This window comes from Drosophila sulfurigaster, chromosome 2L (assembly GCF_023558435.1).
Source record: "Drosophila sulfurigaster albostrigata strain 15112-1811.04 chromosome 2L, ASM2355843v2, whole genome shotgun sequence".
Lineage (NCBI taxonomy): Eukaryota > Metazoa > Arthropoda > Insecta > Diptera > Drosophilidae > Drosophila > Drosophila sulfurigaster.
Genome location: NC_084881.1, coordinates 28,469,044 through 28,491,107, shown reverse-complemented (window position 1 = coordinate 28,491,107; position 22,064 = coordinate 28,469,044). Strand labels below are relative to the sequence as shown.

Genomic DNA, 22,064 nt, shown 5'->3' with positions numbered 1-22,064 from the left:
CACTCTCGATACTTTTATTATTTCGGTATAGTAAGTTGCACTTCACGCATTAAGTATACGACCCGTTGAATTGTTATTTCCTTCTACCAACCTTTAAAGGTTCTACCCAATGTGGAAATAGTTCAATTGCTATTCTAAGCTACTTTTTCTCATCACTCTCAAGCTTTAAACCTGTGCAACGGTTCTTTATATTTTACAAACTTTTAGTACCTCTATCCAATGTGGATTGTGTTTAAAACCTTGTCCCAGAATCTTTAATCTATTTACTAAGCTGCTCTAAAACTAGCTAATAATCAATCTCTACCTCTCTCAACCTTCACTAACCATCAACTTATCTTTCTCTCTACTCCCGCAGTCAACATAAGCTGAGCGGAAGCCCGTGGCGCAGAGACGGAGTTGCGTTGATTGGTTTCCTAGTATGCGATGGCAGCGGCGACAGCGCGACTGGAGGAGGATCGACGACTCCAACTACGACTGCGACTGCGACTGCGACAGCGATCCGCGACACGCGACATAGCCAGCGATAACAGCGCCCGGGAGCGAACATTGGCCACCAAGGTGCGGCGAAAAGAACGACGTCCGCTGCGACGATTGCATCCGCCGATTGGGATACCGCTGGGCCAGCTCCTCTGGCTGCTGTGCTGCCTGTGCGGCCAGCTGCGTGCCGAGTGCCCGTCGGTGTGCGAGTGCAAGTGGAAGAGCGGCAAGGAGTCCGTCTTGTGCCTTAACGCCAACCTCACACATATCCCCCAGCCGCTCGACGCCGGCACTCAGCTGCTCGATCTGAGTGGCAACGACATCCAGACGATACCCGACGACAGCTTCGCCTCGGCGCAGCTGCTCAATCTACAAAAGGTCTACTTGGCACGCTGTCGCCTGCGGCTGATCGAACGTCATGCGTTCCGCAAGCTCATCAACCTCGTCGAATTGGATCTGAGTCACAATCAGCTTGCGGCAATTCCCTCGCTCGCCCTCTTTCACGTCTCCGAGCTGAGGGAACTGCGACTCTCCGGCAACCCCATCAGCCGGGTGCCCGACGACGCCTTCGGCCATGTGCCGCAGCTGGTGCGCCTCGAGCTGAGCGATTGTCGCTTGAGCAGCGTCGCTGTCCGCGCCTTTGCCGGCCTAGAGAGCAGCCTCGAGTGGCTCAAGCTCGATGGCAATCGATTGAGTGAAGTCCGCTCCGGCACCATCACATCCCTTGCCTCGCTGCATGGCCTCGAGCTGGCACGCAATGCCTGGAACTGCAGCTGCAGCTTACGGCCGTTGCGCTCCTGGATGTTGCAACAGAACATTCCCAGCGGCATTCCCCCAACCTGCGAATCGCCTGCCCGGTTAGCAGGGCGTGCCTGGGACAAGCTGGACGTGGATGACTTTGCGTGCGTGCCGCAGATTGTGGCAACCGATACCACAGCCCATGGCGTCGAGGGACGCAACGTGACCATGAGCTGCTACGTCGAGGGCGTGCCTCAGCCTGCGGTGCGTTGGCTGCTCAAGAATCGCCTGATAGCGAACCTGAGTGCCGCCGGCGCAGGCGACGCGGCGGATGAGCCACGCACCGCTGCAGCGACGCAAGGCCGCAAGACGTATGTGGTCAACATGCTGAGGAATGCATCGAATCTCACGATACTCACGGCAGACATGCAGGATGCGGGCATTTACACCTGTGCCGCGGAGAATAAAGCGGGCAAAGTGGAGGCCAGCGTCACGTTGGCCGTCTCCCGACGTCCACCGGAGGCGCCTCTCGGTGTGCGCATCGTGCTGCTGGGCGTCTTGGCTGCGTTGCTGTTTGTGGTCGGCTCCTCGTTTGCGGCCATCTGCTTCTGTTCGCTGCGACGGCGCCGGAAGTTGCGACTGTGGAACTCGGTGCCGCCGGTGCGACGCAGCGAGAGCTACGAGAAGATTGAGATGACATCCCGAGTGCGTCCCGATCTCGGTGGCGGTGCCAGTTGCGGTGGCGGCAGCGCCACGGGTGCTGCGCTCTTTCACGACGTCGAGGAGTCGAGCTATCTGCGGGCCACGCACACACCGCTGAGTGCGGGGGGCGGTTGCGGAGGTGAGAGCAATGCTGACGTCGCGGCGATTGTGAATCCGAGCGCGGGAAATGGCACGCGACGCAATGGCGACTACCTGCATGTGTCGACGCACTGCGACGACGAGGACGAGGAGTCATCGCCGCCACCGCAGTTGCAGCTGCAGCTGCCACATCCTCAGCACCAACTGCAGCGCAAGGGCTCCAATGGCATTTCCGCATCCGTTGCGAATAATTCAGTGGCAGCCACAGGGACGACGACGACGACGACGTCGACGGCGATGGAGGAAACGGATCTGCACATACCACGACTGATTGACATCGGCGGGTAAGTTGACCTCCCCCTCCCCTTTCTCACTCTTCCTCCCTTCGCTGTGTCGTTGCTTTTGTGCCATGCGGTTCGTTACTTCGAGTGGCAATTGTCCTGCTGCGTCAAAGAGCTGTCATGCTCGAGTGCCTTGTGCCTTCTCCTCCTCCTCCACCCCGGATCCCAGCTTGTATTATGGGCAACACTTGACACTTTCCGCCCTTCCTCCTTTCCCTCTTTCCTCTCTCTACCCCTTCTTGACAATCTCTTTGTGGCAAACGCGTGCTAATGACGCGCGAAATATGCGTTGCCTCTGCCAACGTGGCGTATGAGTGTTTTATTTTTGGGCACCCTCGCTGATTGGCGTCTCCTCTGAGTGCACCGCCTACTTCTCTACTCGCAAGTGCCACTCGGCTGCACTATAATGAATATCTATGCGAGCTAATAGACACAAGACAAGACAAGCCAACGAGGGTTGCCTCAACAACTCAACTCAACTCAACTCGAGAACGGAAATAGATTCCTCATGCCTGCCAGAGGGTTGCTCACTAATCGAAGTCATGTAATTGACAAATACTAAAGTTATAAAATGCGAGTGCTGGGTAGGAAAAAGGGACATGAAAAATGAGGTGAAGTGAAGCGAAGCTAATCGAGTGTGTAGTTATGGAGTTTGGTGCTCGTATCGCAGCAATTTCTAATCTATTTTGTCACTTGACTTCAAAAGTTGTTAGGGCCATAAAATGTGCCAGTGAACACAATTTAGCCATATTCGAAAATTTACATATGTAAAAGCGCGCACAAAAAATCTATCTATGGAACTTGAATTTTGCTTATGTAAATTACTTAAACTTTACATTTTGAAAAATATAAAAACTATTGAAGTGCGCCTAATTTCAGTTTTTTAGTTGCTTTGCCCTTATTCTTAAAATAATTTTATATTAGTGAAGGCGGATGTGATAAATGGGCGTGGTCGGGCTGGAGAGTTTCACAAAGACTGCTAAGGATTGTTTGAGGGGCTATTGTTCAAATGTTACGCAACTGTTAAGGTGAACAGTAAGACACTGCAATGCATTGACAGGCTTACTTAGCCAACTGTTACACAACAGTTGAACATAAATGCAAGATATTCACATAGTATTAGACTGACAATCGATACGAACATTTGGATAAAAAATGGGCTGCCAAAAATTTGAACTTTTTTGTGTCAAATGCATATTGATGTGTTTGACTAGGCGACGGACCAAGATATTAGTGAACTTGATTCGGATAAGTGGGCGTGGTCAGTCAGACGAGCTTGACAAAGATTGCCTTGGCTTGCTTAGGGTACTTTTCATCAACTGTTGCTAAACAGTTGTGACTCTTATTAAACAGTTGTGCAGAACTTCAATGCTATGAAGCTAATAGCTTGTGTGTAAAAATGACTTGCCAAAAATTTTAGTTTTTGTGAACCAAACGCCTATGAGTGGCTTTGACTAGGCGGCGGACCGAGATATTAGTGAAGGCGGATGTGATAGCATAGCAAGCTGTCCGTAGTTGATTTAAGTAAGTTACCGAAAAAGTGATTGCCAAAAATTTTAATATATTTGTGCCAAATGCATATGAATGTCTTTGACTAGGCGGCGGACCGAGATGTTAGTGAAAATGGAACTGCTAAGTGGGCGTGGTCGTACTGATGAGCTTCACAAAGAAGTGCTAGCTTATTTGTGCATGAGTGTGTGTGTATATGTGCGCAGCTGTTACTAAAAAGATGAACTGGATGGCAAGACATTGACATAGTAACCTAAGTTAAGCAAATGTGTAAAAAAAAGTGTGCCAAAAATTTGAGATTAAGTGTGTCATATGTGTGTATGTGTGCTTAACTAGGCGGCGGATCAAGAAATTAGAGTGGGCGGAAGTGCTAAGTGGGCGTGGTTAGACAGGCGAGCTTCACAAAGATTACTAAGCCTGTTTAAGGGGCTATTGCTAAACTGTTACACAACAGTTGAGCAGAAGTGTAAGACATTCACATAGCAGAAGTCTCACAATCAATGCAAACATTTGGGTAAAAATTGGCTTGCCAAAAATTTGGCTGTATGTGGTTCAAATGCATATGGATGTGTTTGACTAGGCGGCGGACCGAGATATTAGTGAAGGCGGGTCGGAAAAATGGGCGTGGTCAGTCAGAAGAGCTTCACAAAGGTTGCTTATGTTAGATATGCATGTGTGTATATGTGTGTGTTTCTGATCAACGACTATCAAATAGATGTGCAGATCTACAAGGCAATCCTATAAGACAAAGTTCACAAAAATTGACCACTTAAGAAGTGGAAATATAGAACGGATTTCTATACTTTTTAGAGCTGAAGTTTCAGTTAGTAATTTGAAAAGTAGTGAAATAGTAACTAAATCTACTGCGAAATGTGTTCCTAATCAACTGCAGCTGCTGTCAAAGTTATTAATATTTATATTGAAGCATAGATAACAAATAAATTTATTACCTATCTTGAAACTACTAGAGCTGTCTACTTTGGTCTTTAACTAAGTCAGGCACTAGTTAGATTGAAGTGTAACTCGCTTTGAAGCTGAATTTTATACTCAAATTTTCAATTCATATGCATAAATAATGTTGACTAACAGCACTTGGAAATGGAATTATGAAAAACGATAGTAAGCGAGCAAATAAGCAATTTACTACAAATTTACTGAAGGAATAAATGTTGAATGAAATAAAATGAATAATGTGAAATATAATAACAAAGTCGAATGATGATAATGCCCCTAACGATTCGTAGACTTTCTCGCCGATACCTTTTCATCTTCCCTCAAACTGTCAACCTTTTTCATTGCCTTATTTTATGTCCTAATCCCCATCTTCCAACATTATTATATTTCCTTTTATACACTCCTTCTAATAGCAATCTCCCCTTACTTTACAGCACCGATTCAGCTTCTAGTTCGATATCCAGTCAAGTGGATGCCGCTGCTCGGCTTGCGGGCTATGCGAGCAGCTGGAAGACGACGCCCATAGCGACAACGAAGATCACCTCGCCGCACAGCCAGCCAGTTGCGGGTCAAGGGGCAACGACTGCCACGCCCTTCACGCACTACGGCAACCATGCGGCAGACGAGATGGCCACCTCGGTGTTCTGCAGCAGCAATGGCGATGGCCAGGAGCATGATCTCTTCGACAGCAACTATCCCGATCTGTTGGACATTGCCAAGTATGCGGTGGCCCAAGCTCAATCCCAGGCGGGTCACGTTTATCCCGGCGGAGCAGGAGCGGGGGCAACAACGAACGGGGGACTGTGCACGCTGCCGAGGAAGCTGAAGCACAGCGGCAAGTATTTCCGCAACTCGTCGGACAGCCAATCGCCGCTGCTGGCAGACAACTCGAGCAAATACGGAAGCAGCACCTTGGGCGATGGGAGTTTCCTCAACGAGGCGATGGGATTGGGCAGACGGTACTCGGCGGAGTCGAGCTATGCCAACTACGCCAGCACAACGACCTACACAGGTGGAGGACAACGAGCGAATAGCTTCTTGAATCTGGTGCAGAGTGGAGCCCACAAGGGTGGACTGCATGCCCATCATTTGGGCCAGAAGCCAAGTTTACCCTCGTCGCCTGTTCAGCATCAGCGATCGCTTAGCAGCGCAGCGACGCCGCTGTTGGATTTCTCAGCGCTGGCCACTCGAGCGGCGGGGGCTGCCAACTCGTCGGCAGCTGCCTATGACTATCATGCGGCGCAGCTGGAGCGATTCCTCGAGGAGTATCGCAACCTACAGGATCAGCTGTGCAAGATGAAGGAGACCTGCGACACGATACGCAAAAAGGAGACGCCACTGCGTGTCGCCATCGGCCAGTCGGCTGCCCAGCTGGCCGATCCTGTGATGTACAGCGCGGCCACAGCCTCGCACAGTCCCAAGCCCCCGACCAGCACGCTCAAGGCGAAAACTCTCCTCCCCGGCCAGCCGCCCGATCCGCCGCCCTATTGGCTGCACCGCAATGCGATGCTGAAGCGCCTCAATGCAGCCGAGGGAGTTGGCCAGCAAAACAATGGAGGCGCTGGCGGTGGCGCCTCTTCGCCTCAACCGGGCCAGGATATCTTCAAGAGCTAATCGAACTTGTGTACAGCCGACTAAGCCACAAAAGTTACCAAAAGCGACTTCGGTCCACACCGAAGCACACATCTAACCTTGCAGAGCAGTTGAAGAAGCGGTGAATAATATTTGAATTTTCTGTGAGAAACACTTTGATCAAACTGAAGAATTTGCTAAGCAAACGGCAAACATATTCTCGAAATTCAGAGAAAAGTTGGAAATAGTCATGCAAGCAGAACTTTATAAGCAGACGCAATAATTCTAAAGAAATATGAATTGTATTTGTATTTCCTGTGAGAAGCAATTTTTTTCAAACTCAAATAATTGCTTGGCAATGGCAGGTAAACTATTTATATAACTTCTTTTTAGAGCTGAAATTATTGGCATGTTTAATTATTGAAAGCCGCAAGCAAACATATTCTCTAAATGCATAAATTGTCGAAAGAATTCTAAAGGAACTTGCACTGATTTTAATATTTGATTTTTCGATAAGACGCATTTTGATCAAATTTAAATTTAATTGGAATTGCAAAATATTCAACAAAGCAAGTAAATATATTCTCTAAATTTATTAAAGTTAAAACTAGCTGTGGAAGAACTTCTTATGTTATTATAATAATTATGAAAAATCAGAGATGAATTTGCCCCCAGAACAAAAATATATTTTAATTTGTATTGTAACTACAGCTGAAAATGCTAAAAGTTTTTAAGCAAAATATGGAACCATATCTAAATTAATTCTTAAAGTTTGCTAAAGTAAACACAAAAAATGATTTCTAAGGAAGTAAAAGCTTAATCATATCTAAGTTGTCTATTAGAACTACTTTTATTAAGCTCTACATTTGATGTAGTTAATAATTGTGAAGCAATATAGCTGCCAAGTCAATTAAATCAATTATTAATTTATAATTTTATTTTGAACTGAAACTAACTAGAAATTAATCAAGAAATTCAAAGATGTTGAAACTATTAATGAAATATATTCAGCAATGCTTAAGCTACAAAAGAAATATAATTTACATTGCCACAACTATTTAAAACAGCGAAAGAAAAGTCTAATTAATGTTGAGCCTTTCATTTAGCTACAAAATATGATTTATGAAATATATTGTATGAAATGAAGATGTTATTTAAATCAAATATTTAATTTAAAGTACATCTTCATTTTATAAATCATATAACCCAAGATGAATACAGAAATAGAACAAATGAAAAGATAAATTTATCAAAAAAAGTTGACAACACATTTCTTCAACTGCTTGCAAGGTGTTGTGTAATGAATTTTTCGAAACTTCGCATTAGTTAGGTTTAGGTTTAGGTAGCTGGGGTTTATCACTGTGGCTCTTCGCTGGCCAGCCCCTCTGTTGTATTATAGAACACACACTTTTCCACTCTTTCTACTCGCTACGCATATTAACAACAACAAAAGTCAGTCACAATGTAAGTGTATAGACAGTTCCCTACCCTTCCCTTTTCCTTTTCCATTTATCCTCTCCCTAAAAAATACTATTTGAAAAAATAGAAAAGAAAAACTCAACTCTCCAAATATTTCCCCCCAGAAACTCTCGTGTTAGTCCAACTAAAAGTGTTTTTGTACTTTAAGCGATCTAATTAAATGATAATAATAATAATTATAATTAAAAAAATATATATATTAAAGAAATAAGTGGGGAATTGAGTTGGCAAAGACTGCAGGCATTGATTGATTGATTGATGGTGATTGATTGTGTGTTTATTTGTTTGTTTCATTGTTTCATTGTTAGACACGTTTTACTAGAACTTTAAGTTAACTTTAACAGTGCAAAAATCAAATCAAAGTTGAAGATTTACGAGATTAATCAACGCCAACTCAATTCAAGAACAGAAACGAAACAAACGAAGAGAATTGTAATTATACCAATAATAACAAGAGAAACAGCAACAACATTATATTTTAGGGTGTCACTAAACTAAAACTCAAAGACAAAACAAAACAGAAAAAAAGATTATAAATAAATTAGTTGAGAATTGAAACAAAACACAGAAAAATAGCAAAAAAAAAAACGAAGAAAATAAATAAAATAAAATACAAAAAAAGAAAGCGAATTTTAATGGTTGTAAAAGAGGGGGTGAAGCGAGGGGCAGAGGGGTCAATGACTGGCTCAATCGACAGCCGTGCAAATGTTCATTTCCGGTTCGTGGCACCAATCAGCAATGGGGCGTGCCAAGGGGCAGAGGACGACGGGGGGCGTGCCGAATGGGCGAATATTCAAAGTAATTGTCGCTTGTCGCGCGACATTCGTTTCTCCTTCCCTCTCTCTATCTCTCTCCTTCTGCTGGGGCGTGTTTGGCTGCCACGCCCCGGTCAGTTGGCAAGATTAAACAATAATTTTATAGCACACACACACACACACTTCAATACACACCCACACACTCACACACACACACACAGAGAAATCGCGCCAATTGGTTTTGTGTGAAAATTGCGAACATTTCTTTTATTTCGCTTCGCACAAATGAAGTTGTAAAATGCAAATGAAGTCGCGTCGTTGTCGCTGTCGTTCTCGTAGTCGTCGCGTTAAAGTTCATGTTCGATGTGATGTCGCCATAAAGCAGGATTAAAAGGAATTTATGAACCTTTGACACGGACCAAAAACCAAAACTCCAAACCCAAACCCGCAACCCGAACCCCAAACAACCAAAACCCAAAGCCCAATTTCCACTCGCTCTTTTCTCTGCCTCAGTGTGTCGACATGATATCTGCTACATGCGGGCTCTGTACTTCCCCCCTTCCCCCCTCTAGCTACCACACCCATGCTTGTCGCACACACACGCACACATTGTCACAGCAGCAGCAACAGCAGCAGCGCGTTGCTGACATTCTGATGACCTGCAGGCATTTGAATAAAAAATGTTGCCTACTTTTAAGGGCTATAAACTCGCACGCTGCAAATTCTGACTCGCTTTCCCCCACTCTCTCTCTTTCTCTTTCTCCTTGTCACTTCGTAACTGCTGCACAATTTAATGCATTTACGAAAAATCAACTCAAATCACATGTTTTAACACCTGCAATAAATATGAGCAAAGCATTTTAATTGAGCGACAATTTATGCGCGACTTTTAACTGCTTTTTCAATTATTGAAAGCATTTTAGTACAAATTATAAATAGTAAAGTCGATGTCCTTAGCTAGCACTCCCTTCTTTTAGTTATTATATTATCTGGTATGATAATTAACATGTAAATAAATACCTAATATAAAAAGTAAGGATAGTATCTAAAGGTGAGTGTATACTATATTTATAAAATAGTGCATAAACTTGACTAATTTCTGATAATTATATAACTAATATGCAGTACCTTTTTAAATTGAAAAATTAATACAAAAACTCTTGCTAAGTATTAAAGAGCTGTCACACTTTTCACGTATAATATTAAAGAGCTCATTGCTTAATGATTTTGTTTATCATAACTTCAATTCTGATAGTCTGATCTAATTTGAATTGTAGACTTGTAGTGAATTACTTATTATTTTGAGTATGGTTTCTATGTTCTCGTTGCTCTCACTTTTAATGCATTAAAAAAGACACTAAAAAGTTTTCTTTTACTATAGATGTTTACTTTGTAGAGCCAAATATTTAAGATAGTGTTCATGTTAATTAAAATGCTGATAGTTTGATCTACTTACTCATTATTTTGAATATGGCTGCTATATTTCTTTTACTTAAAGAACCGTCTCACTTTTAATGCATCAAATAACACACAATAAAGATTTCTTTTACCATACACACTTACTCTAAAGAACCAAATGCTTAAGGAATTGTTTTGCTATATACTCTTGATATCAGACTGAGGCATTCATTTAAAATAAAGTGCACGGAAAAAATAATAAAAGTTGGTATAAAAACGTATCGTGGAATCCTAAGAGCAGTTTAAGCTGTTAACCGCAACCTCGCCCAGCTCTTTGCGGTTTGGCGGCTTTAAGAAGAGCACAAACACACCCACACACATACATGCATGTAAGCGCACACATATTTAAATACACACATACACACACACATGCACATGCACATTAATATTGCCTGTCCCATTTCTCTCGCTGCTGCTGCTGCTTCTGCTGACCGGCTAAAGCGAAAATAATGAGCCCAATGTTGCTGGCTAAAGTGTTTGGTTGTGTGTGTGTGTGAGTGGGAAGAAGAAGCAGATGAGGGAATGTAAAAGTGGGAGGGAGGGGGAGGGACAGCAGCTATGCTGAGAGCAGTCGAGTTCATGTCAAGCTGTCAGTCAAGGTCGATTTCGTTTGCTGTTTGCCTCCGCTTGCTGTCCAGGTGAATGTGGCTGCTGCTGATGTGCGCCCTGTGCAACACATGAGCAAAAGGGTTGCCCAGGGTTATAAGGGGCAGCACACACACACACACACACTCTCACACACTCGCAGATGTACTTGTATATATCTGGCCTGGCAAGTGGCTTTTTGTCACTGTCTTCGGGCTGCCAGTGCAATTTTTATGCTCGTCAGTAGTTGTGTGTGTGTGTGCGGCAGATAAATTGTGTGTGCTTATGTTGGTGTGTGTGTGTGAGCTGGGAATTTTTTCATCATTATCAGTGTCCTTGCTGCGGCTGCCACATGCCACTTAATGCCAACGCTGCACGTTCCACTTTTGCATGTCGTCGTCGTCGTCATCGTTGACTTCTTCGTCTTCTGCTGCTGCTGCCTTTTGTGGCGCCACAATTGCATGCCACGCCCACTGGCAGCAACCGGGGCGAACACAGGCCATTATATTCAAGCATTTTTGTGTGCCATAAGTTGGCACTTTAGCGTCAGGAGGCAGCTGCTACCTGTTTCTGTTTCAGTTTCTGTTTCTGTTTTAGTCACAGTTTCTGTTACATTTACAGTTGTGCTTCTTCTTCGTGTTGCGGGTGCTTTGTTTGCTTTAGCCGAGTTCAGGACGTGCCGACATTTAGTTTGCCATGTCCTTGGCTTCAGCCCCAACTGCCAACAAACTACCCCGCAGTGTGTTTGCCTCGCAATTCATTTCAATTGCCAATATTGGCAATCGATATGTGCGCTAATAGCTGCGTGTGAAGTCAGCAAATGTCTCTTTCCCACTCTCCCACTCTCGGCCTCTCTCTCTCACTCCTCCCTCTCTCCTGTCTTTCATTCACTTTAATGAATGTTGCACTACGCAAAGGCGGCAGATGTTCGTTGTTGCTGTTAAAAAAGCAACCGAAATTGAAAATAGTTTTGCACTTGCGCATTTATTGATTAGCTTGGGCGTATCCTTGGCACATATATCCGTGACGTGATATAAGCCAAAAGCTTGCACAGCGCACTCAACAAGTTTCGCCAGCAAGTCAAGGCATCAACGTCACATAAATCCCCACAGGACATGCCTCTGCCCCTGGTTAAGGACACAGGCACATTGAAAACTGCAAGAGTCGTGTCACTGCCACGCCCACCAGTCGTCGAGCCGCCCCCCTGCAGCGCGTATAATGAGCGCACTGATAATTCAGTAAACAAAGCAAAACGTTGAAGGGATGCAAACGGGGAAGAAAAATGGCGAAAAATGAGAATGAAATGAAAAGCAAAGTGCAAATAGCTGCTAAAAGTGTCAAGGATAATGTGCAATGTGCGCAGCCGGAAATGAAGCGAGAGCTGACACTTTTCGACGCCAACCAAAACTTGACTGGATCAAGTGCTCGACGCACCATCATCCAGATATATATTCTGCAATATTATTCGAAGCGACGGGAAACTGCAGCGTTTACTATAACATAGTCTGTTGGCTGTGCTTTAATATTTACATAGAATAGTATTTTTAAAAAACGAAAATGTTGACATGGTGAAAAGATATGGCAAGGGAATGAAGCACAAAAAATAAACGAAGGATTAGAATAACTTTCAAGCAAGAAATTAGGAAAGTTCTAATGGGAAATAATATACAAAATGAATAAGAATTAAATTGATTTAATCAATTAATTAAAAGTTAATATTCTAAATTAAAATATAGTTCAAATATTTTAATAAAAGTCGATTGTGCTCGATTGTGAGATACACAATTAATTACAAAATAGTGTTAATACCAAATTGCTATATCGCATAAATACTAAAAATATACAAAAAAGAGCAAGCTATAATGTAAATTAATGAAAAAAGACATGCAGTTAAAAAAATGAAGTATTGAAGGAAATAATATTATAATTTCATTCAATGCTAAGAGTGTGCAAATGAACTTGAATAAATTAATAACTATATAAAGGGAAATTCCCTTGAAAATAGAAAAATCAAATATTAAATTCAAAATCAAATTGATTTGAAAATAAAGTTCAACCCACAATCACAAAATCCAGGTCAATCTAAAAAGCAAAATAAACAAAATTTGCAATAAAGTTAAAAGCAAATTCGCTTCCAAACAACTCATTAGTTAGCTTTGAAATTGTTGTGCTATTTGTTTAGTCGACTAATTGTGATTGTGATGAATATCCGAATTTAAGCCGATTGTAACAGGTATTTGGTTATTCGGTTAATTAAAGCCTCCACCATGTGATCCGCATGCCCTTTTTCTCTGCCAGTCGACTGAGAGAATACCGCGACAAAAACAAACTGATTTAAAATGCCAAAAGAGACCAAAGGCAAAAACAAATGAAGCCACTAAAAGCTGCCCCGAACAAAACTGCAACAAAACCAGAAAAATGCAACCGAGCAAAGCCTCACACAAAGTTTTGCGCCGCAATTTTGAGTTTTTTTCTTTAGCTCTTTTTTTGTATTTTGAGAAAAAGCCCCTCACCAAAAAAAGGAAGAGGGAAAAGGAAGCAAAGGCGACGAAACCAATACAAGCAGAGGGACACAGAGACAGAGAGAGAGATGGAGACTAATACACACATCAGCAGCAGCAACAGCACAGTGAGAGATATAGACAAACAGGACGTTGGCGCTGATGAGACTGCGGATGCACACCAAGCAGATTATCCTGTTGCTGTCAACAACAACAACAGAGTGAGAGCGAGAGAGAGAGAGGGCAATAACAACTATTTCAAGTGCATCACAAGGCCGTAATCCCCATTGCCGTAAACGTAACCGTAACCGTAACCGCTGCACAGGGCCACGACAGCCGGCGCAAAGTCCACAGATTGAGGACGCCAAAGGATATGAGGGGCCAGCCAGCCAGTGACTGCCAAACTGCCATAACATGGCTGATTACCCGACTACTGTTGCTGTTGCTCGTTGCCGTTGCTGTTGCCGTTGCCCTCGGCGTTGAAGTTGCCAAACCGCTAAGCGCCACAGCAAAAGTTTTCATTAAAGTGGCAACTTTCCACCTCCCACCTCCCACGCTTTGCTGTCGTCTCTTTTTTTGAGCTGCACCTTCACCACCTGACTTGACAGTTGGTGCTTAACTTTTTGCCCTTTGTAATTGCTCTGCCTTGAAAAATTGGCATCGCTGCAGCTGCTGCCGCTTTTTGGGGATAACAAACTGAGTGACTGCCGAATTGTGTCACTGGGTTAGAAAGTGCAGCTAATCAACTTGTATTCAACAATTCAAAATTGAATATTTATACAACGGTACGTATACTTAATATGGCTGCAAATTGAAAAGGTTTAACATTTCAAACAGCTAATTCATTAATTCATTTATTATTGCATCCTATCTATACAGAATATTTACACACCGTTACGTATACTTAATATGGCTGCAATTTAATGAAATACATATTTAAATTTAAATTTTTTTTTTAGTCATTAAGGCATCCGTAGCTAGCAGTTAGATAGTTTTATTCATGTATCCCTATTGAATATAATACTATGCGACGTATATGTAATGTGACTGCAAATTGAACTAATTATTCAAATACATTTTAAAATGTACGTATATTTATCCTATTGGTATTAGTTTATATCTTATTAAGAATATAATTCATAGAATCTATTGCAGATAGATAAGATCTATCAAATTTGTTTGTCTATATAGCATATCTGTACAACGCTATGTATTCTTAATGCACCGCAAAAACAACTAAATAAACCATCTACTTCTGTACCTTCCACGCTTTCAACAGCTAATAAATAACCTAATTCATTTAGAATATCTGAATATACTACGCTGCGTATACTCAATGTAGATTTCAACATAATATTACCAATTTTAAAATTTAGAAATGTATTTTTCCGAAGAAGCATAAGTTATTGAAATAACAACATATATGAACAAATTTAATAATCACACAATTTCAATAAAAAAAAATATTTACAATATATTTGCACTATGCAATTGTGAAAGTTTTGTTTGCTTTCATTTGTATGCAATTTTTTTAATGTTTTAAATGCTTTTGAATAAAGCAAAAGAACTTGCCGAAAGCTATTCGACACTGTGCTTGAAATCATTCAATGAATTTGCTATGCTGAGCTTAGAAAATGACAGATTAGAGTCAAAATATAGAAGAATTTTTGAACTAAACTTTTATTTGAAGACAATTGTATTTGTTAGTTGACATATTAAGATAATTGCTACATGAAATGAGTAGATAAAAGAAATAAAATAATACTTTGGAAGTGTGAAAATTTAAAGCTACATAAGGCAACCTTAGAATTTAATTAATGAATTTACGTATGAAATGTATTTTAACACCAAATAATGATGTGAATATCGCGCTATAATATGTGTACCGAAAGAATTAGTGAAATAATAAACTATGGAATAGAAAAGTTTACAAATTGATAAAAACAATAACCTATTAAGTGTTGGCCTTTAACGTCAGATATAATTTAATCATTTATATAATATTCAATTACTCATTTTGAGCTAAAGATTCGCCTAATGCACTGCAGAATTTTGCCATAAATTATTCGCCTTTAAGTAGCCATGCTTCACAATTCCAATTAAAGTTTAACAATTGAACTAAAAGTATGACTTAACTTTCTTCGCTTTGCTTTGCAACTTTCCTCATTGCTTTCTCAGTGTTGAGTGCAAAGTGCAGTTTTGTAGTGCAGTGTTAAATGGCCCTTGGCAGGTCGAGCACCCGTTAGAATTGTATGTATAATAAATGCATGTGTATATTTACATTTATTTATGGGGCAACACAGCAACTAAAGCAACAACTAAAGCATCAACAACAACAACAACAACATTAACAATAGAAAATGGCAGCAACAACTCGAATGAACTCGAAGGCAAATGTGTTGCGACGAGCGGGGCAAATGTTAAGTTCGATGTTGTTTAGCAAATGCGCCGGAAGCGCAACAGTCAGCACCAAAAGTGAAGCAACACCCACAAAAACGCACACACACATGGAGAATGTTTCCCTTCCTCTTTGCCTTCCTCTTCACACAGACACAATGCAAAGTAACCAATTTCAAAGTTGAATCGTTTAGTGAAATCACTTGAGGCGATTAAAATCAATCACAGACAATCAGCGCCAACAACAACAACAACAACAACTGGAATAATAATAACATCATCATCAACTGGTGGCCAACACAACTCAGAAGGATCTACAACGACCATCGACTACATTTTTCTGCCTCTTGCGATTTTATTTAATTTGCACTTCTGCCCAAGAGTAGAGACTTTCTCTCTTCACCGCCCTCCCTCCCTCTCCTCTCTTCACCTTTTTGCGATGTCTGTGATGGAGGAAAATTTGATTTTAAATTGGTTTCTGGCATCGATGAGCATAAAGTTTGTTTGGCTCAAACTAACAAAGTCCATTTCCATATAACGGTTAAGCTCGGTTGTAGTGTGTTTTCTTCTCTCTTCTTTTTTTTTTTGGATGTTTAGCACACAAATAGCTACAGGTGATGTTGGCCCAACAACAACAACAACAAGACGAAGAATATCCGATAAAGTAGAGCAGCAGCTGCAGCAGCCGCCTCATAAACAACATGCAAAAGTGTCGATAAATATTTGTGCTGAGCAAATGAAATTGAGAGAAAAAATAAAATAAAACGAAATAAAATAAAATCATATGAACTGAAATGTTAATAAGAAAAAAAAAAACTTTAAACGAAATGAAAACGAAAATGAAAACACAAATAAAAATGGAAAATGCAAAGAAAAGAAAACATTTAATGAAATGCAAATGGCAAAAGAGCGAAAAGTACAAAAAAAAGAAATGAAACTGAAATCGAAAGGAAAGACAAGGTAAGGAGAAAAGCAGCTGGCGAAGGCAAAGGACAACAGACTGAGGCTTGTCCGGCTGCCCAAATGGCTTAATTGGAAGGCGTCAAAAGGGAGCAAATTGAATCAACACACAAAAACTCAACAAAACCCCAAAGTGCACACACACACACATTCACAGACAGACGGATTTCCCTTTTGTAGACAACGCTTCAAGCAATGGCTACTCATTACGCCATTAGCATAAGTTGCATCGGTTCAGCAGTTAAGTTTATATAAATGTATTTTAGAATACAAATTCCACTTACCCGCAGATAATTTTGGTTTTTGATATAAAACTGAAAGAGAAAAAAGATGATATAATTAATAAACAATTGATGACAGCAATGACTTTAAGATCTTAGTTAAATACTCTTTAGGAAATTGACTGTATAAAATGTTGAAGTTAAAGTTGAGTTAGAAGCAATTACATTTTCATTGATAAATCTTTTAACATAGGTAAAGAGCAGACTATTTTATAGTATTTGGGATGCAAAGTTGTATACAAAACATATTGTTAATTGAATAATAATGTTTTCATATATCAAACAACACAAAGCTCTGTCCCAAATGTATCTTATAACATGTAAATTCCGAATTAAAAGATGTTACAAGGATATTTCATATCTCAAAAAAAGGAAAACAATTTCAAATGCATATAACAGCTTTACTTTGTAGCCTTTTCATTTAAAATACTTCACAGCACGCATTTAAAAATGTATTTAAAAGTGGCGCCTGCGTTTTTGGGCTGTTGAAATGCAATCGCTGGAGTGTGAATTCAATTAATCTTGCAAAAAAGATCTACAAGTGTATTAAAAGTTCGTCATGCTGACGACAAGTTTTCAATTGTTCACTTATTCACTTGCTCGCTCATTCATTCATTCCTGCATTCATTCATTCATTCAGTTATTCACTTGCTCATTCATTTGTTTATGCTGTTGGTTTTGTGCCCGTCTCCCCGCTCTCAGACTGACTTCATTTGAAAACTTTTGCCATATTTCACGGCACCGCAATAAATTGTTGCCCCTTCGAGTTGCCACTCCCCCTTCCCTCCTTCCCACGTCTTCTCTATCCCTTCAACACTTATGCTGCTTTTTATCCATTTGATGGCAACTTTTACATATTTTTGGCATGTTTTTTAGTCACAACTGAGACTTGTGAATGGGCAAACTTAAATGATTTTTAATTATGCACGAGCGTAAATAAAATATTTAATAAAATTAAATAAAATTAGTTGGATGGGAGCATAACTGAAGTGGTCAGCGTGCAGTCAGGCAGCGCACATACTTTCAATGCACTTTACTAATGCAATTCGATATAATGATAAATATTGAATTAAAGCAATTGCAATTCCAATTGCAATCGTAATTGCAATTGAAACTTTGCAAATGAAACGGCTTTCGTTACCGAGTATCTTGTTTTTATTACGCTGCCGCAACAATTTATATAATTATGCCCTGTAAAAGGGCCCTAAAGGGCGTATTAGTTGTAAGTATAACGTTGAAAAGTGTAGAAATAGTAGAAGAATATTTGAGGAGACTTTTAATTAAAGTAACACCTACATTTGCCCTTAAAGATACATTTATTTCTAGTGCTAAATGAAAAAGCATAATTTTTAATTGCCTTACTTTGTTAACTAATCATCAGCGTTTAGTTTGAATTGCAGAAGTATAATTAACAAGTCATTTTATCAAAGTAAAACTACAATTTCCATTTAAAGATACATTTGTATATAGGGCAAATGGATATGAATGGCAATAAAGTTTTAACTTCATATACTTTCTAAGCTTATCATTCAAGTTTCAATTCAACCCTTTTCGTCTAATATATTGAGAAAAACTGTGAATAATAGAAGAACATTTGATGATACGTTTTATTAAAGTAAAGATTAAATTTCTCTTTAGAGATACATTTGCATCTATTGCTAGAAAATTATAATTTTAAATGTCCTCATTTCGTTAGCTTATCAACAATTTGATGATTCCTTTGATTAAAGTATCTATTGCTGAAAAGATAGTTTTAAATTCCCTAACTTTGTAAGCTTATCAACAGCGTTTAATTGAACCCTTTTCAGCTATTATAAGCCCATCAAGTATGAAATATAGGGCATCGAGTTGTGCTGTCAGCATTTATTAAGCACTTTTTAGTTGTTTTTCAATTAATCTTTTCTAATTTATTGACACTGACACAAATGCAAAATGCCTGTATGCACTGCCAGCATTGGCTTACCGTGTAGAGTTATGTATAATTTATGCAAATTTTGCTAAATCAATTTTTAATTAAAATCACACACGAGCATACTTACACACACACACACACACATGTGTAGAGTAGGCAAACAAACAATTTAATTTTCAGTCTACGCATTATTGCCTCGGGGCTTGGTTGACGCTGGCGCTGGCAAACAAATCAATATGCCCAGCCAACCAGTCAGCCATCCATCCGTCCATCTATCCTTCCATTTATCCTTCCATCCATCCGTTCGTTCATTCCATGCAATTTCATGTGATTGTGCGAGCAGCTCGAACAATAATTCTATTTGCATAACACTAAAAATTAAAACTAATTTGTTGCATAGCTTTAACTACACTCATTTGATGTGCCTCTAGTCCCAACACACATGCAAATTGATGGTTCAATGTCAATCCCCCAGTCAAACATTCATAAATGGTTCACCACACACACACACAGTGGTCAAACGGCAGCTCACATTGATTGAGATATAAACATGGATAAATACTTCGATAGATGGGCATAAATATAGATAAATACAAACTGGAAATATCAACAGCGAAGCGAACTATTCACTAAATGTAGTCAACAGCATTGATTCTAATAATAACATCCAATTCAAAATTGTTCAAAGTTATTATTTTATCAACATATTTTCTTTACTGCATTCCCAATTTTATTTCACATGCATCACGAATATATTGCAGAAATTCGAAGTATAAGTTTTTTTTTAACTATTTTTCTATTTAGCCACAAAATTTGGAATATTTTCCTACAAAATATTTTGAAGAATGCAGAACGAAAAATATTTTTAAATAGTAGTTTTTCTTTTATAAATTTTAAATCTAACCAAGGATGAAGAAAGAAGTGGAATTCTAAGAATTTATGTTCTTCAGCTTATGGACATAACAAAGCGTTGAAGAAACAGACGCGATGGAATGCAGTAGACGTTCCCTTATGTTATATGAAAGTTATGCAAGTATTTTAAATCAGAAGTGCGGAAATTTTGGTTTGATTCATCACACTTGCTTGTTGAAAAGCACGTTAACAATTTGATGAAGCTTTTTTATTAAAACAAATTTCCAATAAAAAATACATTTACAGAAAGGAAAAACATAGGTTTAAATTTCATTATTTTGTTGGCTTTAGTCTGAATTGGAGAAGAATATTTGACTATTGATATATTTGAACTAAATTTCTCTTTAAAGAAACATTTGAATCTATTAGAGAAAAGATTGTTTTAAATTCCCTTACTTTGTAACTGATTATCTCATAGTTACTTTGATTATTCTTAAGCAATTGATTGTGATTTTCTTTATCTTCTAAAAAAATATATTGATCTATACTAATGACAATTCAATACCACATACTTATGATTGAGTATCCCGGATATCAATAGAAATTTCTTGTCATTTAAGCCAACTTTAAGTGGTTCAGTTCTCTGATATTCAGATAGACAAACCGGAAATATTAAGAAGCCTTATTGTATCATAATATCAGTTAAAAGTGAGTCACGTTTTATCACATTCTTTACTAAAAATGTCTCAAACTTTGATAAAAAAAGAAATGAATGAATAAAGTACTTCATAATATTCAAAACAGTCAAATTACAAACTAAAATATATGTTTTATAATATAGTTATACTTTCTTAGAGAACTCAACTACCCAACTTGAACTTGCAACAAACAGTCGCAATACACTACACAGCGAACCACAATACTCCATAATAACTAATTGCACTGTTTATTTGCGGATCTTAATAAAAATATCACCTCTTTACCGCAGTTGAGTAAAAAACTTATGTACATATGCATACATATTTATTATTATTTATATAATACTTGTTTATGGTGCTTTTAACATAATGCGAATGAGTCGAAGCGTGAAATGCTTATTTATAGAGCCGTTGGCCGTAAAAATAGTTAATAGTCGGCGCTTAATTGTGTGTAAATTTAAGCGAACAATAACAATAAAATTGTATTTGTATTTGTAAATGTAATTGTAATTTCGCCATCGCAATTGCCGAGTGTCAAACATATGCTCAAATAGCCATTCCAAACATATTCTCTATCCTCACACACACACACATACACACACACAATCACACAGGATACAGGAGCTCGACACGTGTGGCAACAAAATTTCTGCTCAATTAACATGTCACGAAGTCTCGCTCACTCTCTATTCCATTTTTCCCTTTCTCTCTGCGTCTTCGCTTACACTTTTTGCTCATTCATGGCAGCGCATTTCCGTAGCTGGCATTTCCGCTTCCGGCCGAGTGTCGTAACTATTACTATTATTATTATTATTATTATTTACCTTTTTCTACACGCTTTTTATAGCCTTGCGAATTCCCTTGTTAGAGCTTTGATTTTAGTTCACTTTCACTTCGGCTGCTTCATAAAATTGAATTAAATTCTGCAAACTCTTCTGGCGCTCTATCGCTGTTTTTCCAGATTTCCCTCCGGCCCCGGAATGCCCCCGAAATGCCGCCTCTGCTCTGTCAATGGCAGCTATAATTAATTTGTACGGAAATCGGATGGCTGTCGACAATGCAATCTCGGCGACAAATCTGTTTTCAATTAATGGCAAATTGTCGAGCACGTAAAGCTGTTCGGCTGCTTGAACAGCCAACAGCCAGCAGCCAACAAACAACAACAACAACAGTTGACCAGACTGAAGTCTCGACATCTGACGACAACCTGCAGAGCTCAAGACTGAGTCTCGACTCGAAAAACAATAACAAAACTAGCACACATGTAGAAATGTAATAGCAGCAGTTGAAGTGTGTGTTACTGAAACCACTTTCAATACAATTTCACTCAACAACTACGCTTTTTATACCCACTATATGTAGGGTATAAGGGTAAAATAAAAATATATAATATATTTGAGAAATGGTTCTATGTATATTTGTCTATTTTGTAATTTAATGTATATGCTGAAAGTAATAGTATATCAATATACCATATACAAACATAGGTATATTAGTATTTGTTGGTATATTTGTAGAATAATACTGCGATGGTCGATGGTATATGCTTATAATCTATGGTATATACTGAAAGTAATAGTGTATCAATATACCAAAATAACCATTAGTATATTCTTGGTGTAATCTATGAAATATACTAAAAGTATATCAATATACCAAAGATCAGCATTTGTTGGTATATTTTTACAATAATACCGTCATGGTTGACAATCTAGTATATATTGTAATCTACGGTATATACTGAAAGTAATAGTGCATTAATATACCAAACGTAACCATTGGTATATTCTTGGT

The 22,064-nt window shown here is 39.4% G+C and overlaps 2 protein-coding genes and 1 long non-coding RNA gene across 5 annotated transcripts in view; all 3 read left to right on the top strand.

Moving 5' to 3' along the window:
• The window catches only part of LOC133841138 (uncharacterized), a 37,040-nt gene extending 36,654 nt beyond the window's left edge, over positions 1-386 (top strand). For all 3 annotated transcript variants that reach the window (XR_009894274.1, XR_009894273.1, XR_009894272.1), the window contains exon 3: positions 356-386. This is a non-coding gene — a long non-coding RNA (uncharacterized LOC133841138). The remainder of the gene's footprint in view (positions 1-355) is intronic.
• Positions 1-8,471, top strand: part of LOC133841104 (uncharacterized) — a 75,065-nt gene extending 66,594 nt beyond the window's left edge. The window contains exon 3 of the mRNA XM_062273409.1: positions 8,235-8,471. Coding sequence (XP_062129393.1) covers positions 8,235-8,254 — 20 coding nt within the window. The 3' untranslated portion in view covers positions 8,255-8,471. The remainder of the gene's footprint in view (positions 1-8,234) is intronic.
• LOC133841087 (uncharacterized) lies at positions 392-6,909 on the top strand. The gene is made up of 2 exons (XM_062273367.1): positions 392-2,360; positions 5,255-6,909. The coding sequence occupies exons 1-2, from the start codon at positions 424-426 to the stop codon at positions 6,432-6,434; spliced, it is 3,117 nt and encodes a 1,038-aa protein (XP_062129351.1). The 5' UTR covers positions 392-423; the 3' UTR covers positions 6,435-6,909.
• Positions 8,472-22,064: the final 13,593 nt, after the last annotated feature.